We start from the raw sequence: 19,369 nt of genomic DNA, 5'->3' as shown, positions 1-19,369 counted from the left end.
TTTTGATCACTTTTTATTGTATATTTTGGGAGGGGTGGTGACCAAAAAATAGCGATTCTGGCATTGTTTTTCGTTTATTTTTTTTGCGGTGTTCACCGTGCGGGAAAAATAATATTATAGTTTTATAGTTGGGGCAGTTACGAACGCGGCGATACCAAATATGTGTACTTTTTTTACTTACTATAGGAAAAAAAGCAGTTCTTGTTTATGTCACTTAGAACTTTTATTTTTACACTTTTTTTAAAACATTTTTATTCTTTTTTTAACTTTTTTCACTTGTCCCACTAGGGGACACTTAGACTTGCAGCTTTGATCGCTGCTGGAATACATTACACTACACACGCAGTGTAATGTATTCCAACTGTCATTGTGACGTGACAGTCACACTGACAGGAAGCCTACGACGACCACCCTCCGGCTGGTCCTCATAGGCTTCTGTACATGGCAGCCTGGAAGCCATTGTCTGGCATCCGGTTGCCATGTGTACCATCACCAGCCCCCGTGATTTCCCATGGGGGCTGCCGATCGGCGCTAAACACCTTAATTGTGGCGTTCAAAATCGAACGCCGCAATTAAGGGGTTAACTGCCGAAATCAGAGGCGATGGGCCGCTGATCGGCAACGGGGAATGCAGGGCAGACACCCTGCACAGTTAACCGCCGCTGCGGTGTAGCGCCGCGCGGCGGTTAACTGTCAAAGCACAGACGTAACTGCACGTCAAGGTGCGCGAACTTACTGCACACATTGACGTGCATTAACGTCAAGGTGCGGGAAGGGGTTAAAAGGAGGTTTAGCTCAAACACAAACACAAAATATAGTTAGCATGCAGAAGTTAATATTTGTTTTTTATTATATTTTAGATTTAAATATTTTTGTTCTGACATCCAATGATATATTAATCTGAATGTTGTGTTGTACACTAAGACTGGGTTCACACTGAGTTTTTTGACGAGTTTTTTGACGCGGAAATAGCGCCGCAAAGCCGTCCGAAGAAGGCACATGCCCTATCTTTGCGCGGTTACGCCTCTGACCTTCCATTGACATCAATGGGAGGCAGAGAAAGCGTATTTCGCTGCCTTTTATCGGCGTGCAGGCAGAGGAAAATCTGCCTCAAACTTCCAAACAGAATTTTGAGGCAGATTTTCCGTCTGCAAAAAACTCTGTGTGAACCCAGCCTAAGGCCCCATGCACACGAACGTGCTTTTGCGGCCGCAATTCCCCCGAAAATCCACGGGAGAATTGCGGCCCCATTCATTTCTATGGAGTCATGCACACGACCGTAGTTTTTACAGTCCGTGCACGGCCTGGGAGCCTGCACTGCAGAAAGAACGGACCAGTCTTATTACGGCCGTGTTCTGCGGTCCGGGCTCATTGAAAATAATGTGCATGTCCCGCGATTTGCGGGCGGCTCGCGGCACACCGTCCGCAGCCGGCCGACCCGAAAATCACGGCCGTGCACATGGCTACGGTCGTGTGCATGAGCCCTAAGGCCTTGTTCACACAGTGTAGATTTGCTGCAGATTTTGCATGTATTTTGTAAGGTAAAACCAGTAATGGAACCTGAAGAGAAGAAATATATAAAGAAAGGCCTTATAGGTCTGCTCGAGTGGATCCAATTCTGCTTCTGGCTTTAAAAAAATGCATTTAAAATCTGCAGCAATTTGGCACTGTGTGAACAAGGCCTCAGGTTGGATTCACACGCGGCAGATTTTTTGCAGAAATTTCTGCGACTGATAATCAGTTCCATTCATCTGAATGGGGTCGTTTCTGCAGCAGGTGCATGGATTTCTGCAAGTTCCATTCACATGAATGAAATGGATTTTCAGTCACAGAAATTTCTGTAACAAAATCTGCTGCATGTGAATCCACCCTAAAAGGAGTGGCGGCATTGATAACATGCAGAAAAGATACTGACTTATTATATCTAGCAGTACAGGGATCTGCACGTCTACCTCCTGACTCCACATTACAGTAGAACGCTGCCTGTCACTTCAATACTTTTCTCTAAGGGCATGCCCCCACGTGGCGGATTTCCTCCGCAACTGTCCGCGTTGCAGATTCTGCGGCGGATCTGCCCAAAATGTGCAGTAAATTGATGCGGACTAGCTGCTGCGGACTGCGGAAAAAGTGCTTCCCTTCTCTCTATCAGTGCAGGATAGAGAGAAGGGCCAGCACTTTCCCTAGTGAAAGTAAACAAATTTCATACTTACCGGCCGTTGTCTTGGTGACGCGTCCCTCTTTCGGCATCCAGCCCGACCTCCCTGGATGACGCGGCAGTCCATGTGACCGCTGCAGCCTGTGATTGGCTGCAGCCATCACTTAGACTGAAACGTCATCCTGGGAAACCGGACTGGAGACAGAAGCAGGGAGTTCTCGGTAAGTATGAACTTCTATTTATTTGACAGGTTGCTGTATATTGGGATCGGTAGTCACTGTCCAGGGTGCAGAAACAGTTACTGCCGATCGCTTAACTCTTTCAGCACCCTGGACAGTGACTATTTACTGACGTCGCCTAGCAACGCTCCCGTAATTACGGGAGCCCCATTGACTTCCTCAGTCTGGCTGTAGACCTAGAAATACATAGGTCCAGCCAGATTGAAGAAATGTCATGTCAAAAAAGCAAGACGCATCCGCAGCACACATAACATGTGCATGACAGCTGCGGACTTCATTGCGGAATTTAGAATCTCCATTGAAGTCAATGGAGAAATTCCGCCATGAGTCCGCAACCAGTCCGCCACTGCTCCGCAAGAGACAGAGCATGCTGCGGACACCAAATTCCGCTCCGCAGCCTATGCTCCGCAGCGGAATTTTACGCCTCGTCTAAACGAACACTTCTAAATAGAAGTGGAAGTCAATGGAGAAACGGCTCCGCTGCGGATTAACGCTGCGGAGTGTCCGCAGCGGAATTCAAGTGAAATTCCGCCACGTGTGAACCCAGCCTAAAAGGTATTTGTATCTGTAGCCGACCACAGAAACACATCTTACGATTTAAATGATCTGCCTAGAAAAAGCTCTCTGACACTTGTAAATTATCAGGACGTCAATGGAAACAAATTTCAAAGTTAAAGGGAATGTGTCGCTAGTAATTTTTTATTTTTTTAGTTAATTATTATTTAAGTGATTACACATTGTTTTAATCTTTTTAATTTTTTCACAAGTCAGGAAATATTATAAATTAGATTCTAATTTATAATATTTCCATGTGCTGGCCACTAGAGGGAGCAGTTCCCAAAATTGCAGCATTCGCAATGTGGTAAAGCAACCTCATTGCTTTATGCTGCAAATTTGGGGTAGATACACTCTCTCTAGTGTCCTCACACAATCCCCCCTACCTTATTCTGGCTAGTGCCAGGAGAAGGAGGGGTTTGAATCTTCAAACCTCCTACACTGTGTGCCGCCATTTTCTGAGCGACTGCACAGTTTAGGAGGATTAGATACAGTGCTCAGCAGACAGTATAACACGAACATACACGAACATAATACACACATCACATACACGACATAAATTACCTTCTCCTGCCGCCGCCGCTCCTATTCCTTGCGCCTTCGCTTCCTTGAACATATGGCCGTAAGCCGCAGCCGGAAGTCGTCATCTTACTGTCCGGCAGCGGCTTCCGGTCCACATGAAAATGGCACTGGATTTCGCTCTGTGAACGAGCTTTGTTTTGGTCTGTGTGGGAGCGGTGCATGCGCCGTTCCCACACAGACGGCGTATGCTGCAGAGAATGGAACGGCTCCCGTTCGCATTCTCTATGGGGTTGTATGTGCCGTATTCCATCTCTGTATGTGTCGTTAATCGACACACAGAGATGAAAAAAAAATGGCAGCCCCCATAGAGAAGTAAAAGTAAGAACAAAGTAAAAAGTAGAACATGAGAACACAAATAAATAAGATTTATGTTAATATCATATTAAAAGCAGTATGATGAAAAAATAAAATAAAATGAATGACACCTTCCCTTTAAGAGATTTTTTTCTGGGCCTAAGCTTAAATAATATGTTTGCTTATAACTTTACAGCTTTTATCCATTATCATGCCTTTCAAATGGTATGTTCATGTTTGTTTTCTCTTATCACTGGTTTCTCTCTACATTCCAAAAACAAATATTTAAATGTGAACCATACATAATGCAAACACGCTAAATAGGGGACTACGCTAACAGGAGAAGCATACTGACAATAAGGCTATGTTCACACGGCTTAGCAAAAAACATCTGAAAATACGGAGCTGTTTTCAAGGGAAAACAGCTCCTGATTTTAAGAACGTTTTTTAAGCAACTTGTGTTTTTCGCTGCGTTTTTTACAGCCGTTTTTGGAGCCGTTTTTCTATAAAATCAATGAAAAACGGCTCCAAAAACGGCTCAAGAAGTGACATGCACTTCTTTTTTAAGGGCGGTTTTTTTAAGCGGCTGTTTTGATAAACAGCTGCGTAAAAAAATGCCCCGTCGAAACAGAACGCCGTTTTTCCCAGTGAAATCAATGGGCAGATGTTTGGAGGCGTTCTGCTGTCTACGAAAAATGGCCAAAAATAAGCCGTGTGCATATACCCTAACCCTTTCAGACTAATTTTCATTTTTATGCTTTTCTTTTTTCCTCCCCGCCTTCAAAAAGTAATAACTTTTTTATTTTTCGTTGACACAGCCATATGAAGGCTTAATTTTTAAAAGTTGTAATTTCTAATGCTACTATTTAATATTATGTGTGATGTACTGGGAAGCTGGAAAATAATTAAGAATGGGGTGGAATTGGAAAAAAAGCAGCCATTCCGCCATTTTCTTATAGGTTTCTTTTTTTACAATGTTCAATGTACGGTGAAAATGACACATTACCTTTATTCTGCAGGTCAGTACGATCACGGTGATACCAAATTTATGTTTTTTGTTATGTTTTAGTACTTTTAAAAAAAAATTCAATTTTTGAAAAACAAAAGATTTTTTGCATCAGTATATTGTGACCCTTGTAACTTTTTTAATTGCCCTGTGTAAACAGGGCAGCGTTCAGAAGATGAACGCTCGATCATCTGCTGGTCGTATTGTTTAAAAAAAGTTAAATATTATCGTTGTCGGCAGCACATCTCCCTGTGTAAACAGGGAGACGCGCTGCCGACATGATAATAATGTATGGAGACGAGCGATCAGGGAAACGACCGCTCGTCCCTATCCATAGCACCGTGTGTTCTACTGCAGCGGATATTCCGTTTGAAAAACCGCACCACCAATGTGGTGCGATTTTTCAGACGGAATGTACTGCGGGTTCCAGGTCGGACACGCTGCGTGATTTTTACACAGCGTATCCGCCCTGTGGGAACCCGTCCTAAAGATGCCTATCCAGGAAAAAGAAGCATTTAGTAAACCCAAAAATTGCACAGGGACTACTTTATTACACCATTGTTAAAAACGGAAATGTATTGTAAGGGGGAGGGGGACTTCTATGTGAAGAGAAAAGTGAATCACACAGCTATGCCTTATAAATCATCTGAACTCATTGACTTTGTGGTCCAATAATGTGATTCAGCATGTCTTCCTGAGCAACTATTGTGAGATTATTGATCAGATTACAGTGTGACACACTCAGAACACACAGCACTCCTGTTTTCCTTATTTTAAATGTCTGGAAGAAAATACATAAAACACACATTGTATCCCTATATCCCACTTGTAATATCTCAATTTCCTTTTTCAATTTTACTTAAAGGCTATGTAAACTTTTGAACGGCATTTTTCTTTATAAAAAGCTCAGTCAGTGTGATTGGTGCAACTTTGTAAATAATTTTTATTTAACATTATTTTTACTTTTTGGCTACATTCAGACGACCATGTGCAACCTCAGACCTGAAAAACTGACGTTTTTCATGTCCAAGGTGCAGCCATGTGGGACGTGTTATCACAGATCCCTTATAGACTGGAGTCTATGGAGGGATATATGAAAACGCAAGAACATGTCCTATTTTTTCACAGACCCTTCACACGCTCGATTGAAACAACGGGCGTGTGAACGGCACCATTGACATACATGTCTCCATGTGATGGCCGTTGTTTTAATGGCCATCACACGGACGAGATACACACTCGTCTGAATGAGCCCTTAGAGATACAGCTGCTCTGTATGCTCTATACAGAGCAGCTGTATCTTTCGCTATGAAAATTGTGAAAAACACCAAAATGTAATGAAGAATTGAAAAAATTAGCATTTTTATCAATTTAAATGTATCTGCTTGTAAGACAGATAGTAATACCACACAAAATAGTTGCTAATTGACATTTCCCATATGTCTACTTTATATTGGCATTGTTTTTTGAATATCCTTTCATTTTTCTAGGATGTTACAAGGCTTAGAACTCTAGCAGAAATTTCTCAGCTTTTCAAGAAAAATGTAAAAAGGCTATTTTTACAGGGACCAGTTCAGTTGTGAAGTGACTTTGAGGGGCCCATACAATAGAAACACCCATAAATTACACCATTTTAAAAACTGAACCCCTCAAAATATTGAAAACAGCATTTAGAAAGTTTCTTAACCCTTTAGGCGTTTCACAAGAATTAAAGCAAAGTAGTAGTGAAATTTACAAATTTCATTTTTTTTGCAGAAATTCATTCTTAATCCATTTTTTTCTGCAACACTGGAGGCTTTACCAGAGAGACACAACTCACATATTTATTGTCCAGATTCTTCAGTTTTTAGAACTTTCCCACATGTGGCCCTATGTGTGCGAATGGACTGAAACACAGGCCTCAGAAGCAAAGGAGCACCTAGTGGATTATGAGGCCTCCTTTTTATTAGATTATATTTTAGGAACAATGTCAGGTTTGAAGAGGTCTTGTGATGCCAAAACAAAGGAAACACCCCAAAAAATACCCCATTTTGGAAACTATACCTCACAATGAATTAATCTAGGGGTGTAGTAAGCATTTTAACCCCACAGGTGTTTCATAGATTTTATTAGAATTTTGACGTGAAAATGAAAAAATATTTTTTTCCTATAAGATATGGTTTTAGCTAAAAAAAACAAACAACAATTTCCACAAGGAATAAAGAAGAACCGCCCCCCCCCCCCCAATATTTGTAAAGCAACTTCTGCAAAGTATGGAAATAACTCATATGTGGTCATAAAGTGCTGTTTGGGCACATGGCAGGGCTCAGAAGATAAGGAGCGCCATTTGGCTTTCGGAGCATAGATTTTGCTGAATTGGTTTCTCAGCACCATGTCACATTTGCAAAGCCCCTAAGGTACCAGTACAGTGGAAACTCCCCAAAAGTGACTCCACTTCGGAAACTGCACCCCTTGTGGAATTCATCTAGGGGTGTAGTGAGCATTTTGACCCAACAGGTAGCTTTAGCTCAAAATTTTTCATCTTCTCAACAAATAAAAGGAGAAGCACCCCAACATTTGTAAAGCAAATTCTCCCGAGTATAGCAATACCCCATATGTGTTCATAAACTGCTGCTTGGGCCTGCTGTAGGGATCAGGAGGGAAGGAGCTCCATTTGGTTTTTGGTGTGCAGATTTTGCAGGATTGGTTTCTGGGCAATATGGCGCCTTTGCAAAGCCCCTGTGGGACCAAAACAGTGGAAACCCCCCAGAAGTGACCTCATTTTGAAAACTACGCCCCTCAAGGTATTCAACTAGGTGTGTAGTGAGCCTGTTAACCCAACTGGTGTTTTTCAGAAATTAGTGTGCCGAGTGAAAATGGCAATATTTTCCATAGATATGCCAATATGTGGTGCCCAGCTTGTGCCACCATGAAAGCACAGCTTTAATTATTATGCTGTGTATCCAGGTTTTAGAAACACCCTACATGTGGCCCTAATCTTTTGCCTGGACATTCAACAGGGAGCAGGAGTGTAAAAGTACCATGTGAAATTGAGACCTAATTTGGTGACTTACAAATTATTGGTTCACAATTGCAGAGGCTCTGATGTGAAATAATAAAAGAAACCCCTGAGAAGTGACCTCATTTTGGAACCTACACCCATCAAGGCATTTATTAAGGGGTGTAGTGAGCTAAATTTTGACCCCATAGGTCTTTTCCATAAATGATTGCGCTGCAGTTGGTGCAAAGTAAAAATGTAAATTTTTCCCCTGATATGCCATTTTAGTTGGTTCTCCCGGGTATGGCGATGCCCGATACATGGAAGTATAAAAAGAATGATGGACTAAACTCCTAGACAGGAATATTCAGGTGCTATAAGGGTTCGGGACGGATATCCCACAATACAGTATAGTAGAAAAACCCAAGAACTCTCTAGAAATGATCGACATAGAAATAGACTTTCTCAAATCATTGTTTTTTTTATTCAAAGTAATTCAACTTCTTGTTATGTTGTTTTTTTGTCAGGCGATTTTCAAAAGACGTTTCGGCCCATCCCAGGCCTTTGTCACAATCGCTGTATAACAGAAGGATGTCTATGTCCTGTTATGACGTCTGCCAGACGCTCCAAAGTGAATAGCGACAGCGGCATCTAATGTGTTTGACAGAGTGATAAGCAGATCGCATGGTGAAGTACCCTGGAGGGACTAAAATATAAAATGTAAAGCAACAAAAAGTTTAATTACTTTGAATAAAAAAACAATGATTTGAGAAAATCTATTTCTACGTCCATCATTTCTATGGAGAGCTTGGGTTTTTCTGCTATACAATATACGTGGAAGTAAACTGCTGTTTGGGCACAGTGTAGGGCTCAGAAGGGAGGGAGCGCCATTTGGCTTTTGGAGCACAGATTTTGCTTGCTACTAGCTTTGTTTGTAGTTTTACTGTTTTTTCAGTTTATTATGTGTGGGCATATGTAAGCTGTGCAGAGTACATCAGGGCATAATAAGAGGATATAATAATGGGGTAAAAAAAAACACTAAAATAATCCATAGATATGTGTTGCGCTGTGAAGCAATCCTTTATGCACAGGATAGTGTCCCACTGATAAATGGTGTCCTTTCTTATCCCCCTTTTGGTCCACACTCCGTACCTGTTGTCCTGGTATAATACGGGCACCCTCGCTTCCAGCAGATATGTTTGGGCCTTCCGCTTCCTGGTTCTCTAATTTTAGGGCCTTGATAAATTGACTCTTGAAACAGAAGAAATGTTCCCCTGTGGACTGCACAACTACATATTTTTTCTTTCCTGACTTATTGGAGCCTTAACTAATTTAATTTTTTCATAAACATAGTGGTATAAGGTCTGATTTTCTTGCGGGACGAGCTATAGTTTCCATTGGTACCATTTTGGGGTACCTGCGACTTTTTGACCACTTTTTAGCCTATTTTTTGGGAGGCAAAGTGACCACAAAAAAAAACAGCAATTCTGGCATAGTTTTTTTTAGACAGCGTTCACCATGTGTTATAAATTACATGTTAACTTTATTCTGCAGGTCAGTACGATTCCAGCGATACCAAATTTATAGCACTTTTTTAAGTTTTACAACTTTTTGCAGAATAAAAATACTTTTGTAAAATGAATGTATTTTTTGTCGCCATGGTGTGAGAACCATAACGTTTTATTTTTTCGTCGACAGAGATAAAGGACCCAGCCAGTGGCCATATTCTAAAAAGGAATAGTGTGACATCAACAATGTGAATTCTGTCTGGACACTCCATGTTCACATAATGCATATTTCAGACCTGCTTGTGTCAGAAGGGGAAATTTTGACATATACAGAATATAGTAATTCCTACTACATTTGATATTTTATTTCTTTCTGCAAATGAAGTGTGACTTGCATCAGCTTCCAGGCATTGAACAGTACCTGCTTCTGATGCTGGTGTATCTCAGCGGTCTGTAGCGGAGGGCTGAGGTCTCTGCTGTGCTCTGCTGTGGAATGTTGGGGATAATCTGATAAGGCAAACACTCCATCATCATCATCATCTTCCTCCTCCTCCCCTTCTTCCAAGTCAGGATCACCTTCTCCGAAGTCAACGTGTGCAGCAAATTCAGGAAGGGTGTTTAGCTGGTCAATCTGAAAAGAGTCAACATATCACTTCTAAAATAAATCATAGTATAAATGAATAGTTACGTACAGCTGCAAGGACACATGAAGCTTTCATACCATTTCATTAGCAATCAGGTGGCACACAGTAAAAATACACAGCAACAATTATTTGCAAAAAAGGATAAAGGAAACAACTATCTAAGGCTTTGTTCACGTCTGCATTCGGTAATCTCGTTGCTCTGCTCCGTCATAGGAGCAGAACAACGAAAATACCAAAAACCCTGGATCCGTTGCAGGACGGACACCATTGGCACCTGACGAAACCCATTGACTTTAATGGGTTTTGTCAGGTTTCCGCGATGGTGTCCGTTGTTTTACCTTTGTCTGGCATTTTTGACTGCATCTGTGACAAAGGCCCCTAAAGGAGCATCCAAAGGAAGACTCCTTCCTTTTTTAAGTCCAGATCACGTGACAGTCTCCTTGGCTTACTGTAGGCAAGTATGCACAATGCTAGCCAGTAAACGTATATAGCCTTGTAAGCTTACAATTTAAATCTGCTAAGTCTGCTTTTTAATTTATTAGAATTGCAATATAACACCTTAAGACCATGCCACTAAAATAATTACATCAGCACTATATAAGCAAAATGACAAAGTATTCTCCAAATCCCTACTGCCATGTTTGAACAGCCCGAAAACATGGGATTGGTGAAGCTGAAAAACATTTGTGTGGTTGAATGACTGGCATAAATAAGATTATTATTTTTTTTATAAGTGCAAGTGTTGCAAATTTATAACGTTTGGGCAACATTTTCTATGCCAAAAAAAAATCAGCCAACCTATGCCTGGTCAAACCAGGTATACATTGCGAAGTGTTTTCTAATGACATTTTTTGCCCATGGAAAACTGACAGAAAAATGACACTTTTTATAAATATTTTTAGATGAACTACAAAACGTAGGTGCACAGTTAGATGGCAAAGTTATCCAAAAGTATTGGAGATAAGACCGTCATGCACATGACCATATTATGGCTCCATATAAGTAAAAAATTGTACGTATCCCTAATATATGATCCCTAGAAATGAATGGTTCCATAGTATACCTCTGTATGCTTAATTAAATTGGATGAGGTATGAAGGAAATTTCCTCTGGTCGAAGCACTGGCACCATACAGTGGTGCACTGAGTGCCTCCGTACAAGGTCCGTCCATACAGCTCTGCATGACGCCAAACAGAAACTCTGATACAGGGTAGAATGTACAAAAGAAGCTCTACAGGGTTTAGGGATCTACCTGCAGTAACTCATCTCCCACTTCCTCTTCTTCCAACCTTTTGCATTGTCGCCAATGTGCCAACAGCCACTTTAACTTGACATAAAGAACAAAGACATTTTGCTTGAAGTTGCTCAGTTCTTGCTGTAGAAGGTTTTTTTCCTGGCCCCATGTTTTCTCCTCTAACTTATTTTGCAGTGTGAGGCTCTGAACCTCTAAGTCTTTTCTCCGGATATTCTTCAGATGTTCTTCTTCTAGCTGATAAAGTAAAACAATGGGGCAGATTTACTAATAATGTCTTAAATTCAGACAGTTTAGAGTAAGGGTATGTGCACATGTGAACTGTCTTTTACGTCTGAAAAGACAGACTGTTTTCATGAGAAAACAGATGCGTCGTTTCAGACGTAAAAGCTCCTCCTCGCATTATGCGAGGCGTCTGTGACGCTCGTAAATCTTGAGCTGCTCTTCATTGACTTCGATGAAGAACGGCTCAAATTACATTGCAAAGAAGTGTCCTGCACTTCTTTGCCGAGGCAGTCAATTTACGCGTCGTCGTTTGACAGCTGTCAAACTACGACGCGTAAATTACAGGTCGTCTGCACAGTACGTCGGCAAACCCATTCAAATGAATGGGCAGATGTTTGCCGAAGTATTGGAGCCCTATTTTCAGGCGTAAATCGAGGCATAATACGCCTCGTTTACGCCTGAAAATAGGTCGTGTGAACCCAGCCTTAGACAAAATGTGTCAAATTTATCACAGTGGCTCATGCTGGATGATAAATTTGGCGAACCATAAGATTTTTCTGTTTAACTTTATACCACCTTTTCGTAAGCTTTTTATAGTTCACTTTTATTGCGCCAAAATTTTGGCACACTTTGGCGCATCTTAAAAGCCGCCCCTTTCACACTAAACCACGCCTCTTTGTTGGGAATACCAAGGTAATGGACTTGAAACTTAGGCCATGTTCACACTGCATATTTTCAGGCGTATTTCGGAGCGTAAAACACTTAGGGTATGTTCACACGGCTTATTTACGGACGTAATTCGGGCGTTCTACACCTCGATTTACGTCCGAAAATGCGGCTCGATAGCGTTGGCAAACATCTGCCCATTCATTAGAATGGGTCTTACGATGTTCTGTGCACACGGTCATTTTTTTTACGCCCCGCTGACAAAAGGCGGGGCGTAAAAAAGATGCCCGCGTCAAAGAAGTGCCTGTCACTTCTTCAGACGTAAATGGAGCTGTTTTCCATGGATTCCATGGAAAACCAGCTCCATTTAACGTCCGTAATGGACGCAGCAAAAAGCGCCTCAACATGCCATTATGGCTGAAATTACGGTGCTGTTTTCTCCTGAAAGCAGCACCGTTATTTCAGCCGTTACGGACGCTGCCGTGTGAACATACCCTTATCCTCTGAAATATTCCTGCACACAGCTTCCCATTGATTTCCATAGGAAATGCACTGTGCAGTTCATATGAGTTTGTTTTCTCTTGAAATCAGCCTCATATTTTTCTGCCTGAACATATGCCGTGTGAACATAGCCTAAAGGACTTGTAAACTTGAGTTTAACATACTGGAATATATAAAATAAGAATCTCTATAAATTATTAGATATTCAGGGTTATTGGATAAACATAGAAACGGTATGGTATAGAAACGTATAAAAACTAACTTGAAAGGGTAAGGGCAAAGCCCCACGTGGCGGAATTGCTCTGGAATTCCGCTGCAGACACTCCGCAGCGTTAATCCGCACCGGACCCGTTTCTCCATTGCCTTCCACTTCTTTTTAGTAGGGTTCGTTTAGACGAGGCAGAAAATTCCGCTGTGGAGCATAGGCTGCGGTGCGGAATTTGGTTTCCGCAGCATACAATGATTGTTGCGGACCTGTGGCGGACTGGTTGCGGACTCATTGCGGAAGTTCTCCATTGACTTCAATGGAGATTCTAAATTCCGCAATGAAGTCCGCAGATGTCATGTACATGTTATGTGTGCTGCGGATGCGTATTGGTTCTTTAACATGACATTTCTTCATTCTGGCTGGACCTATGTATTTCTAGGTCTACAGCCAGACTGAGGAAGTCAATGGGGCTCCCGTAATTACGGGTGACTACGTGTGTGCACCCATAATTACGGGTGACTACGTGTGTGCACCCGTAATTATGGGAACGTTGCTAGGCGATGTCAGTAAATAGTCACTGTCCAGGGTGATAAAAGAGTTAAGCGATCGGCAGTAACTGTTTCTGCACCCTGGACAGCGACTACCGATCACAATATACATCGACCTGTAAAAAAAATAGAAGTTCATACTTACCGAGAACTCCCTGCTTCTGTCTCCAGTCCGGCTTCCCAGGATGACGTTTCAGTCACAGGCTGCAGCGGTCACATGGACTGCCGCGTCATCCAGGGAGGTCGGGCTGGATGCTGAAAGAGGGACGCGTCACCAAGGCAACGGCCGGTAAGTATGAAATTCTTTTACTTTCACTAGGGAAAGTGCTGTCCCTTCTCTCTATCCTGCACTGATAGAGAGAAGGGAAGAAACTTTCACCTCAATATGCAACGGCCAGTCCGCATCAATTTACTGCACATTTTGGGCAGATCCGCCACAGAATCTGCAACGCAGATTCTGTGCGGCATTGATGCGGACAGTTGCGGAAGAAAATCGCCACGTGGGGCCATGCCCTAAAGTTCCTGCAGGAGGATAGCCCAAAAATGTTAACACAAAAAATGTTGCTATAATCTAATTGGTTATTGTAGCTTATTAGTCTCCTGATTCTGGTCTTGCGGAATTCCACATTATGTTGCAGTTGTAAGCTGGTATTTTGTCATTGATGAACCTGTCATCTTATACACGCTGTCCTATATGAGGCAAGAATGTTATAGAGCAGGAGGAGCTGAGCAGATATATATATGGTTTTGTGCAAAAACATTCAGGATAACCTGTTATCTATTCATTTAAACACCTGCTCACTGTGGACTAAAGAGACCAGTGGGCGGTCTCAACTATTGATTGACAGTTTTCCCTGTATGATTGTGAATACAAAAATAGTTGCCAGTCACTGAGCAGGACCGCCCACTGGACTCCTAGATCCACAGTGAAGAGGGGTTTATATGAATAAATTACTGGATATTCTGAATTTTTTTGCACACAAATATATATCAATCTGCTCAGTTCCTCAGGCTCTAAACCATGCTGCCTGCAGATCTGACTGCATGCTTGATATGACAGGTTCTCTATAATAAGCTATTTCAAAAAAAGGTTTCTAAATCAAATAACCTTTTAGCTATCAAAGTGTATTTGCTGTACCATGCTGTCTCCACTTAACCGTCAATAACACCAGTTTGCGGCACCCTCACATATGGAGGGAAAAAACAATGTACATCAATTATTGTCTTAATTATTAATCCACAGTAAACTGATCCTGATAACGCACCTTATTTATTTCCCCCAACGTGTATTGTTTATGGTGTTACCAGATATGTGTAGGTTACATTTGTATGGTCACATGAATGGGGGGGGGGGGGGCTAAATATGATTATGTGTAAAATACTAATGATTGAATTTTTGCTTCTTTATTTTATTGTTTTAAATATGTATTTATGTTAGGATTTGTATTTATTATTTATTTCAGCAATTTTTTCTAACTCATTGATTATCATTATTATAGCAAGTCTTAGCATACTGTAATATACAGTAGACCTTGATGCCCAAGAGATCCAGGTCTATTTATACACATATATATATGCAGCAAACGTTTTGTGTTTTTAAAATAAAAATGTATATTAGTGTTTGGTGTAACTTTCTAAATACACTTTATTAAAAATTATTTATACTTTTTGAGATTCAACTGCTTTGTATCCTGTATAAAGAGCAGCTTTACTTGTGCTGAGATCTGAATCCGTCAGTCCCGCTAACCTGACGGATACAGGTTTCAGCGCACGATACAGCTGCTCTGTATGCAAGTATAATTTTTTTTAAATAAAAAGTAATTAGAAAGTTGCACCAAACACACTAATAGACATATGTATATATATGTATATATATATATATATATATATATATATATATATATACACAGTATATATAAAAAATATTTTAAAGGTGTACATAGCCTTTAAACTACTTCACTGCCATAACCTACATAGTACATCCTTGACAGTAAAAGGGTAATAAGGCATCCTGTAGATATGGAGTGCACATATTTTTATTCACCTGTAAAGTTATTAACATTAGCATAGGTAGCAGAGAGAAGAAAGGCTGATCATCACAGATAAATATTTGATGACACGCCTGGAATTGTCATACTGGAGCTCAGCACCAACCGTATCAATCACAAGCTTGTGATAAGTGATCATTTGCATAAGAATGACTTCTAGTTTATTGCCGCGGCACATAACTACATAATTATTACTAATAATCGCAGTCACTGACATATACTCAATATCTGGTGTAGGCTATTCTCTAGTCAGAATTGGAAGGCTTACATTTTGATTGATACTGATGCAGCACATGTCAAATAGCCATGTGGAATGCGCAAGACGCTATGAAATCATCATAGACGCAATTTTGGGATCAATTTCACCGTACCACCACACATGGAGGGTTCTGAGTGAATTCTTAACATCCCAGCTTGAATGAATGAATCTGTGTTATATGTTTCATATTGCAAATATAAATAGTTTAATTTAAGAGATATTTTTTCTCTCTATTTTTTATCTTTGTTTCTGTTTTATTTGTAAAAATATATATATATTTTACTTTTATTAGTAAAAAATATCCAAAGTAGGCAGACCAGCAGACCTTAGTTATAATCAAAGTCAAGGAAGACAAACAGCGAAGGCACATGGCATAATATTAACCCATAGCTTAAAATTCAAACAAAAATGTTAAGCGCAATACAAATTGTAACAAATAAATGCTGAAAATGGAACGCTCCTGAAGTCAAACTGTATACCCATATCAAGTAAATCCCATAGGTGTCATCAAACTACTAAGTTATGTTTAATATTTTTATAAAAGTTTTCAACAAAAAGTTCAGTAAAACAAAACAATGTTATGGTTGGTGGAGGCAGACCCGTAGGACCCCAGCAAATCTTCAGAATGATGGGGATGAAACCTCTTAGGTGGCCATACGCATTAGATGTATGTCCGCTGAACCCGCCAATTTTGGTGGGATGGGCCAACCATCTAATGTGTATGGTGGTGTCCCAACTCTCACTTGACGGAACTTCATCATGCCCAATCCTTTTGATCATTAGTAGATAAACCGCTGCTAGAAGAGTCTGAAAACACATGCACGCTCGGTCGAGCCGAGAGTGCATGGGGGAGACAGGAGGAGTGGCTGTCGGCCGAACAATCATTCGTCCGACAGCAATCTAAAGTGTATGCCCAGCATTAGGCTTTTTTCACCGCACATGTGTTCAGCCAGCCACTCGATGTGAGAGGAAAAACTTTGAAAGTGATACAGCGCTGAACTAACGCTGTAGACTGAGATCCCCACCGATGAACAAGTAATGGCATATCCTAGCAATATGCCATCTTTTGTAATAGTGGCAACAACGAACCCTAATTTATAAATCCTGGAAAACCCACTTTAATGGGAATGTATCACTTTATTTGTGTTTTACTAATTAAAACCAGATAATGATACATTTTCTTTTTTTATTAAGTCTATATTTATTTTCAGATTGTAGATTTTTTTATCTATATTCTGTACATGAAGATGGGGGTAGACTTCTTGCTTGAACTGCTGTTAATAGCATTTAAAGAGGCTCTGTCACCAGATTTTGCAACCCCTATCTGCTATTGCAGCAGATAGGCGCTGCAATGTAGATTACAGTAACGTTTTTATTTTTAAAAAACGAGCATTTTTGGCCAAGTTATGACCATTTTTGTATTTATGCAAATGAGGCTTGCAAAAGTACAACTGGGCGTGTTGAAAAGTAAAAGTACAACTGGGCGTGTATTATGTGCGTACATCGGGGCGTTTTTACTACTTTTACTAGCTGGGAGTTCTGACGAGAAGTATCATCCACTTCTCTTCACAACGCCCAGCTTCTGGCAGTGCAGACACAGCGTGTTCTCCAGAGTTCACGCTGTGTCGTCACTCACAGGTCCTGCATCGTGTCAGACGAGCGAGGACACATCGGCACCAGAGGCTACAGATGATTCTGCAGCAGCATCAGCGTTTGCAGGTAAGTCGATGTAGCTACTTACCTGCAAATGCTGATGCTGCTGCAGAATCATCTGTAGCCTCTGGTGCCGACACGATGCAGGACCTGTGAGTGACGTCACAGATCTGCACTGCCAGAAGCTGGGCGTTCTGAAGAGAAGTGGATGATACTTCTCATCAGAGCGCCCAGCTAGTAAAAGTAGTAAACACGCCCCGATGTAACACACATAATACACGCCCAGTTGTACTTTTACTTTTCAACACGCCCAGTTGTACTTTTGCAAGCCTCATTTGCATAAATACAAAAATGGTCATAACTTGGCCAAAAATGCTCGTTTTTAAAAAATAAAAACGTTACTGTAATCTACATTGCAGCGCCGATCTGCTGCAATAGCAGATAGGGGCTGCAAAATCTGGTGACAGAGCCTCTTTAAAGCAGCCACATGGACCATAGGGACCTGTCGACTGATGTTCGTTGACTTCTATGGGAAAGTTTTCTAGGCATGCTTTGTGACTGGTGCAGAGGACACTGTCCAGAGAAGGGGAGGAAATGAGCTGTGACCATGACCTTTTGTTAATGGTGTGATCATGTGTTATATATATATATTTTTTTACGTATTCTATTATTTTTATGAAGCTGGCGGTGTGAGGAGGCCACATTGCATATGGCTTCTCGTACCTCACTTATGGACCAGAGTCTGATATGGAAGGGTCAGACCTACTCGGGCAATGGCGTCTGACTGTTTAGCCTTCGTTCTGTGATTGCTGTTTTTATTTCAGTCCGTCTCTTCCCCCTCCCTTTTGTGTCATTTCCTAGGAGGCCTTATATCAAGATACTGTGCCCCAACATTAGCTTAGCTCTCTACAGTTGTATTCAGGTATGACTACTCTATTCTTTTGTTCGTATCATGTTAAGGGCTTGAATAAACCAGAAAATAGGAGCCAACTCTCTTCTTTTTTTCACAAAAAGAGAATTTCCCTCCTTTTTAATGAAACAAATATATTTTAAAGTGGCAAATGTCCCCAATTGCAAATCCAAGTATTACCCAGAGTTGTTTTTATTGCCTGAATCCGCATTCTAAATCTAGAGGTGTATCGATAGTCTTTCATTCCACCTTTGTCGCAAATGTTTTGTTTACCATAGCTAACATATATTTTCCAGGTTGAATTCAGTCTCCATGCACGTTTGCTGAGGACTTCCATGTATTCTTGGGGGGCAACTTAAATCTGGTCATGGATCTTTCTATAGGTATGTTGTCCGTTTCTAGGAAAGGGTTCACAGCATACAAAGACAATTGGCGGGAATACAATTTATTGATCTATGAAGTACCTTGCACCCTAGCCAAAAGGGATTACAGCTTTCATTCAGATGCTATACTAGAAAAGATACCTATTTATGTCCCAAACTCTCATAGAACATTCCCTATGGACTGACCATTCCCCAATGTTGGTTTTGATTTTCTGTCGCAGGGTCCAATGGGGCATCGTAATTGGAGACTAAATATTCCTTAAGCGCTTTCTGCGGTGGTATTTATCTCTCATGGGGCACGGATTAAAAGGGAACAATCTGAATGCCTGTTTAATACTTTAACAGAGTTAGTCTCTAGGAATTGTTTAAGAAAAGATCCACTTCTGAAGTGATTCAGGGAGATATTTCTACTATTAGGGAGCAAATATTACACATTCTAGACTAGAGATTCTTGGGAGCTAGGAATAAACTTTATAAAGGATATTTTAAACATGCAAATTCATTTTGGTAGGGCCTCAGGTTTTACTCTGTTTTTGGCAATTCATTATTTCCTGTTTGTCAAAATACTCAGGAATATCTAGGCGTGCATAAGGAAGAGAGGGCCAACATTGTTAAGATCCAGACAGATGGAGTGATAAAACCGCTACCGGACCCTCTATGCGATACTCCAGTGCCTAGAGTTGCATGGTTCTCCTATTTTCAGCTTTGAGTCTTTTTGAAAAAAGTTTCCACCAAAGACACTATATCTAGGCCTCTT

At 41.0% G+C, this 19,369-nt stretch overlaps 1 protein-coding gene across 1 annotated transcript in view; it reads right to left on the bottom strand.

Moving 5' to 3' along the window:
- MTCL1 (microtubule crosslinking factor 1) overlaps positions 1-19,369 on the bottom strand; it is a 158,453-nt gene that overhangs the window by 41,023 nt on the left and 98,061 nt on the right. The window contains exons 8-9 of the mRNA XM_075826415.1: positions 11,212-11,448; positions 9,737-9,946 (exon numbers count right to left, since the gene is read on the bottom strand). Coding sequence (XP_075682530.1) covers positions 9,737-9,946; positions 11,212-11,448 — 447 coding nt within the window. The remainder of the gene's footprint in view (positions 1-9,736; positions 9,947-11,211; positions 11,449-19,369) is intronic.

Source organism: Rhinoderma darwinii, chromosome 5 (assembly GCF_050947455.1).
Source record: "Rhinoderma darwinii isolate aRhiDar2 chromosome 5, aRhiDar2.hap1, whole genome shotgun sequence".
Classification (NCBI taxonomy): Eukaryota; Metazoa; Chordata; class Amphibia; order Anura; family Rhinodermatidae; genus Rhinoderma; species Rhinoderma darwinii.
Note: the sequence above shows the minus strand (reverse complement) of the source record. Positions and strands in the feature narration are given on the sequence as shown.